Genomic DNA, 13,102 nt, shown 5'->3' on the forward strand with positions numbered 1-13,102 from the left:
AGCACTCGGGGATCCCGTTCTGTGAGCTTGTGTGGCCTAACACTTCGTGGTTGAACCCGTTGTTGCTCCTAGACGTTTCCACTTCACAATAACAGCACTTACAGTTGACCGGGGAAGCTCTAGCGGGGCAGGAATTTGATGAACTGACTTGTTGGAAAAGGTGGCATCCTATGACGGTGCAATGTTGAAAGTCACTGAGCTCTTCAGTAAGGACATTCTACTGCCAATATTTGTCTATGGAGATTGCATGGCAGTGTGCTCGATTTTATACACCTGTCAGCGACCTAGGTTGGATTACTGCCTAATCAAGAATTGGATTGCTTGTATTTTTCATATTCTCTTGCATCAATTACATAATGAGAAACAGGTACCCAGTAAAGATCGTGTGAAACATTGTGAGAGAATCTTAAATTGTTTAATGAAAAGTCAAGATAACAAAGTAACAAAAATTCCACCAGTCTCCACCCCCACGCTTAACAAATATCCCATCCCACCACTTTAACATTAGTCCTTTACTTGGTCCCTCTGATTAAATAGTGTGATTCCAAATCAAGCCATTGCACCCATCTATAGGCAAATGTTGACTACCTGAAGCATCCGATAAGACTTTTGATGCAAGGTATACAATCGATGAAAACATACGTATCACAGATACCTAGGTAAAGCAGCTTACTATACAATATTGCCAATACAGTTTCAGACCCACAAGAAAGTCAACCAGGTCCTGTGGATAGGGGCATGGAATCAGTCCAGAGATGCAGTCGTGTACACACAGAATGGTCCAGGGTGAGGGAGTTCTTTCTAAACGCATAACAGCTACAGCATTGATTGCCTTAATGAGACAAGGCCTTCTGTATTCGTCAAGAGCGGAGGGAGAGCAAACGCACTCAGTGCAGGTTGGAGTACAGTACGCAAGAGAATGTGTGAATCCGCTAAAAGAATAAATGTTACAATTCAACAAAACTTGCTGCAGCAGTGGCTTATAAACACTAAACAAAAATGGAAGAGGGTTCATCATTCAGTTGTTCAAAATAAGGGCAAACATCACTTGGTCAAGACATTACAATGAAGTTGGGTTGAAGAAATTAGGTTTTGAAGGACAGTGTCTACTTCCCCCGAATCCTGTCACTCTGGATAATCGGTTAAGTTTCCACATGGATAGCCCACCCTAAATACATATTACTGTACTTCCACAATATAAAAGGTATGAAAACCTTTTAACAAGTATATCTCCCTAGCTAAATGGTCAGTAACTGCTGTGTAACGTAGACATCTAAAACAGCTTAATCTTTCCCAATAAGTCCTATTCAGGAAACAGATGACATTTCAGGACACTTCTGCCCTCATCGATGTCAAGTATCCAAGATGGCTGCTATTTGGGGACCTGGTTAAATGGACTATACGTTACACTGTAGTGCTCTTTTCATTTAATTGGAATGTTCCAGTTATATACTAATATACTCTGATCCTAAAAAATCTTGGAAAATGCCCTAATCGCTTAACTGTCTAGTTCTATTGTGTTCAATCTGTGATCTCTGCCAGTACAATTAAAGGTAAAATAAACATTACAAATATTTGTGTGTAGAGGCCATTCTTGATTTTTAGTTAACCAAATGGACAGATTCAATGGTTAAACGGCAACTTAAAAGTACATGGTTTTGGGTTGCCATTTTGTGACTAGAAAGGGAATGAACTGTGCAATTATAATGGACTACAACTCCGAGTCATCTGCCTTGCTTTTCTAAGTCTCGGTTTGATGACCTATCGGACTTCGACACGGGGACAGTCCTGCTGATGAGGACTTTGTACAGTTCAGAACTTGTTAGTCATAATCCTCCAGTTGGTTGGTGTTGAAATGCAACTCCCTATTCAGGTCCTCTTTGGAACAAATAGTCCAGTCCTGTGAAAGCTCTTTGTCGGTCTCTTCTCACCTCTCTCCCGCTCTCCTTTAAACTTCATCAGTCTTTCCTTCCAATCACAACAATGATATAAATCCATCTCTCTGGTCCAGTCTCTCCTCCTCCCCTCTCCAAATACCTCCATCTCCTTAAGCGCTACCACCCTCTCTTATTGACGACTCAATCTCTCACTCGTACTCTGCGATTAGCACCATCATGTAAATTCCAACCAGCATCGCCAGGATCTCCATCACCGATTGGCCCAGACTAGAGCGCCCAACCAGCAGCTCAGGCAGGACCGTCACCGTGGCGATGTACACAAAGCCACCTGCAGTGAATGGCAAGATCCAGGCTGTGGCGGCCGCGCCCACCCCCTCAGCCAATAGGGAGCAGGCTGTGCCGGCAAGAGCCCCCAAGGCTGTCAGGAGCTGTAGACACATAGCCTGATGGAAAAGATGAAGTTGTCAATGGACATCTCTACCTACAGAGACTTTCTGATGCAGGTTGTTCAAACAGAAAAGACACACAAGTCTTACGGCTGCCACTATGTGTGAATAGGCTTTGTGTTGTAGTCATGACAGACAACTGGTACCGAGCAGGTTTCAGTACACAGTCGAGCACATTTCCGTTTCCTGTCCGACATGAGTATGTGTAACATCAATTGTTATGAAAAGTTGAAGCTTGTGCATTACCTTCTTCTTGGTGCAGCCAGACTGGACCAGGATGGCAAAGTCGCCAATCTCGTGGGGCACCTCGTGCAGCAGGATGGTAAGAGTGGTGACTGTGCCTACTGCTGGGCCCACCAGGAACGATGCCCCGATGGCCAACCCGTCAGTGAAATTGTGTGTGAAGTCAGCAGCCAGGTTCAGGTAGCCCGATACCTTGATATCTATATTGATAGGGACGTCAAACGTTCAGCACAGAACCTATGGACTCTAGTCTAGAGCGCCTGGTTAAATTGTGCTTAGGAGCATTTGTTAACTCCCTCCATGGTTAAAGCACAAATAAATAGATGTAATTGTTGTAAAAATGTGAGTGTACTACATTTACTATCATATATTAAAATATTGAATTACTTTGACATATTTTTCATGTTATATTATGCTAATTTCCCTATGGTGGACAAAACATGTTACTACTACCTTACGCAAGCTTGCATTTTCCCCACATACAATATAGTGGAATTATATACATCCTTTTTTCTTCAGATAGGTTATATCCAAATTTACAGTCATCACAACTGGATTGCTTTAACCTCTTGAATCTAGGGGGCACTATTTTCATTTTTGGAAAAATAACTTCCCCAAAGTAAACGGGCTATTTTGTCAGGACAAGATGCTAGAATATGCATATAATTGACAGCTTAGGATAGAAAACACTAAAGTTTCCAAAACTGTAAAAATATTGTCTGTGAGTATAACAGAACTCATATTTTCAGGCTTTTATTTAGAAAAATTAGCCTGAATGTCAACATTGCGTCAGTGGTCAGCTGAAGTCTGAGTGTTTTGTGCATAAAGGACAAATGCGGTCATTGTTTCTCTCTTTCCTACTAAGAAGCCACCAGTCCCGGTTGATATATTATCGAATAGATATTTGAAAAACACCTTGAGGATTGATTATAAACAACGTTTGCCATGTTTCTGTCGATATTGTGGAGTGAATTTGGAATATGCTAGGCTATCGATAAACTTACACAAATGCTTGTCTTGCTTTGGCTATAAAGCATATTTTCAAAATCTGAGATGACAGGGTGATTAACAAAAGGCTAAGCTGTGTTTCAATATATTTCACTTGTGATTTCATGAATAGGAATATTTTCTAGTAATATTTATGTCCGTTGCGTTATGCTAATTAGTGTCAGTTGATTACGCTCCCGGACCCGGGATGGGTAGTATCAAGAGGACAGATTTGGCACCATTGATTTTATGATATGCGCCTGTCAGTCGCAGGACTTAGAACAGCCTTCTAATTTTAAAGCTCAAATGGCCCAGAACATTTTGTGGCTCTCTGTATAAAAGTTAATGGCCGCACACCAATACACTGATTTGAGACCCAAACTAATCATCTAAACAACAGCCAACCCTTGTCAGTGATGACATCCTATGCCAGGGGTCACAATTCGTTGAAGTTAAATAACTGATTCGTTTCTGCCCCGTTTCAGCAGCCTCCCAGAATCTCCAGACGATATTCTAGAATTTAGATGATTTTGAACCGTGTTAGTTTAAACAGCGCATACACCTAGATTGTATATATTCCAACTTGATATTGATGGAGGTGATTAACAAAACAAACTGGTGTTACACTTACCACGTCGGCAACCGACTTGAATCAAAATGCAACACTTCTAAATGTAGCTCTAACCCAGGGGTTCCCAAACGTTCACTCGGGGCCCCCCTTTCAGCATTGGGGAACACCCCCCCCCCCCCAGTTTCAATGTGGTTATTGAGCTGTGGTAGTTTTCAACAGCACATACAACTTGCTTTGCCCCCTAATCATTATGAGTGATCTATCAATTTGGTGTGTGTGCAGTTTATAAGGTGTCCTATAAAAAAAAGACAAGTAATCTGATTACCATTCTTGCACATGTGTGTAGATAGTACATTTTTTGTTTGCAATACATCAGGAACTGATTCTACATATTGGTTATTGATTTGGACACATTAAAACTGTTTTGACAAGGGGCTATTTCTCAAAATGATTTGCCACCGGAAACGTATGTTTTAGGAATATAAAATGTAACTTTCTATATTAATTTCAAATGGTATTGTACTTAATCTGGTAAAAACTGCTGAATGAGTCCAAAAACATGCTGTGTTTGATTTATTTTGATGTACCAGAAATCACCAAAATGTGGTTTCCCTGCTTAATATTGAGAAGGGAGAATGGACAATAATCGCAACAGTTAAACGCAATAACAGAGAAACAGGATTGATTTGAGGCTGGTAAATTAAATGCTGTCAAAGTGAATATTCTCTTTGAGCAAAATTGGTTTTGATATAAAAAAAAGAAGCAATTTCAGTAAAGGCAAACTGCCCACTAAGAAATTAAGTGGCAATTAGTCAACTCTTCTTACCTGTAGTTTTCTCCTCCACTCCTTTTGGAGTCTTCTCATCTTTGCTTTCTTTTCCATCTTTCTCACCCTCCTTATTTTCTTCCTCCCCGTCACTCTCCTTTGCCTTTGGAGCAGCTGAAAAAAGACAAAAAAAATACACGTGCATAACTCTTTGGTGTACTGACCATCCCCCTTTATTTAACTAGGCAAGTCAGTTAAGAACAAATTCCTATTTACCAAGACGGCTTAGAAGAGCAGCATCTAATCCCCTGACCATACAGTAGCTCTCAGCAAGAGGGAAATCTCAATGAATCAATGTTCAGACTTCAAAATGGACCCAGAGGTCATGTTACAAAACCAACTAGCTGCTAGCCTAAAGATGTGGCTACATTAGCTAGGTCTAGGGGTCCTAGGTCTAGCTAAGTGGTCTGTAACCAGACAAGATGAAAAATCTGTCGACATGCCCTTGTGCAAGGCACTTATCCCTAATTGGTCCTGTAAGTCACTCTGGATAAGAGCATCTGTTAAATGACTGAAATGTTCATTTAACTACCTAACTTTTTCCATAACAATAGACATGCAATGCATCCAGTTATTTCAGAAAGTATTCAGACCCCTTGACTTTTCCCCACATTTTGTTACGTTAGACTTATTCTAAAATTGATTATATTTTATCCTCATCAATCTACACACAACACACCATAATGACAAAGTGAATAGAGGTTTAGACATTTTTTGCAAATGTATTATATATTTCTTTAAATACCTTATTTACATAAGTATTCAGACCCTTTCCTATGAGACTAAATTGAGCTCAGGTGCATCCTGTTTCCATTGATCATCCTTGACATGTTTCTAAAACTTGATTGGAGTCCATCTGTGGTAAATTAAATTGATTGGACATGATTTGGAAAGGCACACACCTGTCTATGTAAGATCCCACAGTTGACAGTCCATGTCAGAGCAAAAACCAAGCCATGAGGTCAAAGGAATTGTCCGTAGAGCTCAGAGACAGGATTGCGTCGAGGCAAAGATCTGGGGAAGTGTTCAAAAAAAAAATATATGTGCAGCATCGAAGGTCCCCCAAGAACACCGTGGCCTCCATCGTTGGAAGAAGTCTAGAACCACCAAGACTCTTCCTAGAGCTGGCCGCCCGGCCAAACTGAGCAATAGGGGGAGAAGGGCCTAGGTCAGGGAGGTGACCAAGAACCCGATGGTCAATGACAGAGCTCCAGAGTTCCTCTGGAGGTGGGAGAACCTTCCAGAAGGACAACCATCTCTGCAGCACTCCACCAATCAGGCCTTTAATTGTATAATAGCAAGACGGAAGCCTCTCCTCAGTAAAAGGCACATGACAGCCCGCTTGGAGTATACCAAAAGGCACTTAAAAGACTCTGACCATGAGAAATAAGACTCTCTGGTCTGATGAAATCAAGATTAAACTCTTTGCCCTGAATATCAAGCATCATGTCTGGAGGAAACCTGGCACCATCCCTACGGTGAAGCATGGGTGGCAGCATCATGCTGTGGGGATGTTTTTCAGCGGCAGGGACTGGGAGACTAGGCAGGATCGAGGGAAAGATGAAGGGGGCAAAGTTCCTTGATGAAAACCTGCTCCAGAGCGCTCAGGTCCTCAGACTAAAATTCCCCTTCCAACAGGACAACGACCCTAAACACACAGCCAAGGCAATGCAGGAGTGGCTTAGGGACAAATCTCTGAATGCCCTTGAGTGGCCCAGCCAGAGCCCAGACTTGAACCCGATCGAACATCTCTGGCGAGACATGAAAATAACTGTGCAGCGACACTCCCCATCCAACCTGACAGAGCTTGAGAGAATCTACAGAGAATGGGAGAAACTCCCCAAATACAGGTGTAGCATTACCCAAAAAGACTTGACGCTGTAATCGCTTCCAAAGGTGCTTCAACAAAGTAAATGGTCTGGATATTTATGTAAATGTTGTCACGACTCCGACCGAAGGACACTCCCCTTCCCGTTCGGGTGGCGCTCGTCGCCGGCCTACTAGCTGCTACTGATTATTTCCTCCCCCTCCTTATGTGTTGATTGTGTGCACCTGTTTTGAGTTAGGTAGTAAGGCTTTATTAGTCAGCCGGCCCGCAGGGTTCCTTGTGCGGGATTAATTATTGTGATCGTCTGTTTGGTGTACTTGTGTGCACGTCTATGGGTTTTGATTTTTCCCATTTTGTGGGTTTTCCCTGGACAGTTTAAGTCCCCCTGTTTGGGGCATTTGTTTGTTCAGTACGCCCTGTGTTTTTGTGAGGGTTGGCTTATGTTCAGCGTTCTCAGTGCATTAAAATAGCACTCCCCTGAACTCTCTGCTTCCTGCGCCTGACTCCTCACCCACTACACTCAGACCGTTACAAATGTGATATTTCCGTTTTTTTTTTTTTATCATTATGGGGTATTGTCTAGATTGATGGGGTAAAAAACAATGTAATCCATTTTAGAATTAGGCTGTAACGTAACAAAATGTGGAAAGAGTCAAGGGGTCTGAATACTTCCGAATGCACTAAGTGGTCAACAGGAGGAAAGAAATGCATTACACACAGAGAGATCATTTCAAGGCATGAGAGTTATAGTAAAAAAAAGCTCATGTTGAATTGATATAGCAGGAGCACATGCATCAATTCAAATTGGCCTTTTGTTCTCCCCCTGTGCTACAAACTCCAATTAAAATTGATTACCTACCGTGAGTGTGTCCATGTCCATTTCCTTCCTTCAGGAAGCGAACAAATTTTTCCACCACCAGGAAGGCCACAATTCCTCCGAGGACCCACAGCCCTACTGACATCATGTGACCATGGGCGGCACCTACAGGTATGACAAGGAGCACCGTCAGGGACATGCTGTTTGCCAAAATGGGGGCAGACCCCCCACCAAAAAAAAGAGTAGAAGAGATTTCTTAAAGCATGGAAAATACTGGTATGTGACCATTGGTGATTGACATTCTGCACAATCCAAGAAGGTAGCAAGTCAGTCTGTCCGTTTGTATGTGTGGTCCTTGAGATCAGAGATAAGAGTTATGTTTTAATTAGCCTGAACCTGTTTAGAGAAGCAAACACTTTTGATGTGAAGGTGGATACTGTATATAACTCAGTATCTATTTCACAAAATGTACAAAGATTTCTGATTTGAGAAGGCCCTTTTTTTCCTGCCTCGGGCCGCTCGTAAACTGTAGCCTACACCTTTCTGGAGGTGGAGCTCGCCAAGTAAGGAGCGTCTTGTCTGCGCGCAAGGCCTGCTACACGAGCGCAGGCGCACACTGAGGGCTTGGAGCGGAGAAGCGGTTACTGGACTGGAAAACCTGATGCACTGTGGGAAAAAAATGTGTTGTTCTACACAACGCCTACTGGTCGTTGCACACCAGTCCTGAAATACCTCTAAAAACTGGCATTATGTATATGTTACTGTGCCTGCTCTTTACTCAATGCCATCCTGGATTTAATAGTCTGAATGATCAATGGGTGAGTGAATCCTCTTCGCCTTACGCCCTACAACTTGCAAACGCTCTGATGAAACCATCATGTCAATACCACCAGGCACTTGGTCTCTCTCTGCAATTGCATTTCTACCACTCTCAAACACAACTTGACCTACACTTGATGGCATACTTCCAACATCTAAAACTATCGAAAGACTCAGCTCGTTTTATTGACAATGGTGCTGATGCATTTATCATGCATCCTTGAGGTTTATTACAAAGCCAAGTCACTCACCCACCATAGCACCTTGGACCACACTTCATATGTGCAGAAAGCTACATTTGTATGTGTTCATCTACAAAACCCTTTTGGGTAAACTCCCTCTTTAACACTGTAGTCTGTTCTCCTTCACCACCAGCAGTTATCATACCCGGTCTGCTAGATGGTTGCTACTTAAAATTCCCCAGGATTTCACAGTATTAGGCAAGACTGCCTTCTCTTCTTCTGCACCAGACACATGGAATAGTCTACAATCCATGCTTCATCTAGATATGTTAGTGCCACTGAATGAATTGAAAATATTGATGAGAGACTGTTATGGGGGAGTGTACATGCTTTTTTTAGGCTGGATCGTGTAGTTGTATTTTTTAATTCTGTAATGTATTGATGGTTGCTGCCTTCTTGGCCAGGTCTCCCTTGAAAAAGAGACTCTGGGTCTCAATGGGCTTTTCCTGGTTAAATAAAAGGTTTAATCAAATAAAAAATGTAATGGATCAGCTGGATAATATGATGGTGTTCGTAAATGTAGATATACCATGCGAGTGGCCATGATCCTGTGATTCTTCACTGTCATGCGAGTGGCCGTGTCCCTCGTCTCCATGGTGAGAGTGAGGCACTGTGTAAACAAGTGAGAGATAATAAGAAAGATTTACAATGGATATCAGACTGGCATGACAACATCCTTTTAACTACAAACCAATAATTTTTTATTTTTTGGCTCAGTTTAGAGGTTGCATTTCCTTCACTGATTATTCTGTGTAAAGATTAAATCCCAGAATCATACCTAAAAATATTAATTCCATCAATACCAAAAATATTCAATAAACTAGTTAGGCAATCAATTGTTTTCACTTAATTAAGAAATCTACCGTAACAACAATAGTTTAGGGGAAAAGGTGTGGAATGGCCCTCCCTTCACTTCAAGTAGTTGTGTGATACTGACACTAACCCAGGGCGTGAGGGATGAGGTGTAGGAAGGCATCTCCCAGCAGGCCACCAGAGGCAAAGCTCAGCAGCACCTTCAGGAGGTTCTTGTGCTGGTCTGTATTGGACTCGACTGGGATCAGGAAGAGGATGAAGAAGGGAGCAGCACTGATCAGCAGGGTGGCACCGATGGCCTAATGGTAAGAATAGGAGAGAAAAACAGAGGTCATAAGAGGCCATTTTAAAAGTGTGTGAGCAGGCGTGCTTGTGGCTGTTTTGAGTTCCAAGGGTATCAAACCAATGTAATCGACTTCATAAAATAAGGAAAGGCCTGTCTACAAAAGTACTTACATTCCAACCCATTCAATAATTGAATGCCAAATAAATACATTCCAATTCAGGTCCAATTCAATTGACCGTACCTAAATAGTTGACCTGTTGAGTCGTGCTGACCAGGACATTTAAATAATGGTAAAATAGTGTCTAACAAACCTAATCCTTTTGAACAGGGCAAATAAAAATGTTAACTTTATAACAGAGACGCATTTCGACTGCAGTGAAAATCTACAAGAAAGTTATTGCCAGTACACTGCAGTGAGGTTGTCTGGTCCAGTTGTCAAAACCAAATGAGTCAATAGAACTCTAGACAAAACTTAGCAACAGACTCACTGGCAAAGGGAAATGTTTTTGTAGAAAAGTAATAGGCAGCCTGCGTTTGCACTGGGACTCAGTAGGAAAGTCAAGAGGTTGTTTGAATGAACAGGAGGGATACCGACTGACAAAGACGTGACATTTTGCATATGATTTGATATAAGGTAGGCCTTGACCACTAATGGACATCTAAATGTAGCACGGGACCTGGACAAAAATCATGTTTCAAATATCCACAATAACACATTCATGTCCCTTCATGAATGGCTCCAAGGTCTCCACTGACAATACCTGCATCCAGAGCTCCACTATGTCCCTCTTCTCTCCTTCTGCCTCCCTTATCACCCTCTCTCCTCCGTGGGTGTGCCCGTGTCCACTCTCCTCATGCTTATGTCCATGGTCATGTGCGTGACCGTGGTGAGACTCCTCCGCTGGGGGCAGGTTGGCCTCAGCACTCCACTTGCTCGCCCCCTGGTGCAGTTTCTGACTGCCATGGGAGTGACCATCGGAACCACCGCCCCCGTGTGAGTGTGCATGCCCATGGTGGTCGTGTGCATGCCCATGGTGGTCGTGTGCATGCCCATGGTGGTCGTGTGCATGCCCATGGTGGTCGTGTGCATGCCCATGGTGGTCATGAGAGTGGCTATGAGCAACAGTTAGCTGGGCGGCTAGCAACAGCACTGCTCCCGAGAACAGTGTTAACGCTAGCAGACGTCCATGGGCCATCATCTCACCTAGAACAGACACACAAAGGGAACATCTATGGTTACAGTTGCCTGCCTTAGTACAGCAACACTAGTTTCATATATCAACAGCTTAATTTAATCATGATTGTGGGAAGTTACAGTGGATGGGTTACGCTAGCTAGTTACCATATAACACATTATCAAACATTCCATTGACATCCCATCTGCTAACGTTACACCTAACAGCATTCCCATGATGGCCTTCTGCTAAGGCAATAGGCCTAACGTTACACTTTTCCATTGACTCCTCGTATAAGACTGACTCAGGAAGAGGGGAAGGGTCCTAAATGGGGAAGTAGCCTTGCTGAGTAGCTAACGTAGCTAGATGCCCTTAAAGTGATGGATTGAAAGAGATGCGATTGTTGTTGTACCTAGCAAGTTATCTAACGTTAGCCACTAACTGTCTGGCTAGCAGCTAGCCACATCGACAAAGATGGATGTGAATGCGATTAAAGGAATGCAGATGTCGCAGTTTATCTTGCATGCAACGTGTTGTCGGGATAATTAGCTAAATTAAGTACAATAGAAAACAACGGTTGGCTAACGTTTGCGGTGATGACAACAATGTTGCAGTATAAGCGAATTGCCACACACTCACGTGTCTGCTGTAATTATGCAGCGATGATCGTTAATCAAACAAATTCTTCCAAACAGAGCAAAGGGTCTCAAAGGTGTCTATTCATTCTCAGACGTGGCATTTAGTCAAATCATTAGAAACCTCGCGTGATTTCAGTCGCTGGTGTAAATAAAGAGTACCTGTCATAATATCGCGAGATTTATGTTTTTGTAATCTCTCATCCGGACTCAAAAAGGGTGGATAGAAGAAGGCGTCCAACTCAGGCCGTTTACCATTGGTGCACATTGACTGACCCGTATATTGGATGGAGTTAATAAATTAACTTACTCCATGCTTCTGTTATTTGATGAAGAGTCTCTCCCTTCTCATATAAAGTTAGGATTCATGATATTTAGCTCACATTGTATATAGACCTGTTTATACTGTATTATTGACTGTATGTTTGTTTTACTCCATGTGTAACTCTGTGTCGTTGTATCTGTCGAACTGCTTTGCTTTATCTTGGCCAGGTCGCAATTGTAAATGAGAACTTGTTCTCAACTTGCCTACCTGGTAAAATAAAGGTGAAATAAATCAAATCAAATAAATATTTTTTATTTATATTATTTTTTATTTCATCTTTATTTAACCAGGTAGACTAGTTTAGAACACTTTCTCATTTGCAACTGCGACCTGGCCAAGATAAAGCAAAGCAGTTCGACACATACAACAACAGAGTTACACATGGAATAAACAAACATACAATCAATAATACAGTAGAAAAATCTATACACAGCATGTGCAAATGAGGTAGGATAAGAGAAGTAAGGCAATAAATAGGCAGTGGTGGCGAAGTAAGTACAATATAGCAATTAAACACTGGAATGGTAGAATGTGCAGAAGATGAATGTGCAAGTAGAGATACTGGGATGCAAAGGAGCAAGATAAATAAATAAATACACTATGGGGATGAGGTAGATTGGAACGGCTATTTACAGATGAGCTATGTACAGGTGCAGTGATCTGTGAGCTGCTCTGACAGCTGGTGCTTAAAGCTAGTAAGAGGTAAGAGTCTCCAGCTTTAGTGATGTTTTCAGTTCGTTCCAGTCATTGGCAGCAGAGAACTGGAAGGAGAGGTGGCCGAAGGAAGAATTGGCTTTGGGGGTGACCAGTGAGATATACCTGCTGGAGCGCGTGCTACGGGTGGGTGCTGCTATGGTGACCAGTGAGCTGAGATAAGGCGGGGCATTACCTAGCAGAGACTTGTAGATGACCTGGAGCCAGTGGATTTGGTGCCTAAGGTTGAGATTGTTAAAGAAACTAGATCATATGAGATGGAATTGTGCGTGCATTAGTATAGGCCTGTTGTAACTGTTTTGTGTGTGTAGCATGAGAAGTATTTCCCATTATGTTCTTGGGACACAGCCAAGAGCTGACAAGTGAGACCAACGGTTTCCTGTTAGCCTGAAGGGAAAGAACTGGTTCTTCTTAATCAGGGATGGGTAGGTCACTTTCTAAATGTAATCTGTTACATTTACTAGTTACTTGTCCAAA

General features: G+C 42.4%; 1 protein-coding gene across 2 annotated transcripts; it reads right to left on the minus strand.

The window, feature by feature from the left end:
* Positions 1-396: 396 nt before the first annotated feature.
* Positions 397-11,719, minus strand: LOC109903599 (zinc transporter Slc39a7-like). Of its 2 annotated transcripts, XM_020500398.2 has the most exons (9): positions 11,591-11,719; positions 10,880-10,980; positions 10,538-10,816; positions 9,621-9,789; positions 9,207-9,287; positions 7,659-7,781; positions 4,972-5,085; positions 2,591-2,787; positions 397-2,341 (listed from the first exon to the last, which is right to left on the minus strand). In XM_020500398.2, the coding sequence occupies exons 2-9, from the start codon at positions 10,973-10,975 to the stop codon at positions 2,087-2,089; spliced, it is 1,314 nt and encodes a 437-aa protein (XP_020355987.1). In that variant the 5' UTR covers positions 10,976-10,980; positions 11,591-11,719; the 3' UTR covers positions 397-2,086. The 2 variants fall into 2 exon arrangements, with proteins under 2 accessions (XP_020355987.1, XP_020355986.1); XM_020500397.2 differs by having other exon boundaries at positions 10,538-10,980.
* Positions 11,720-13,102: the final 1,383 nt, after the last annotated feature.

This window comes from Oncorhynchus kisutch, linkage group LG14 (genome assembly GCF_002021735.2).
Source record: "Oncorhynchus kisutch isolate 150728-3 linkage group LG14, Okis_V2, whole genome shotgun sequence".
In the NCBI taxonomy this organism is placed as follows: domain Eukaryota; kingdom Metazoa; phylum Chordata; class Actinopteri; order Salmoniformes; family Salmonidae; genus Oncorhynchus; species Oncorhynchus kisutch.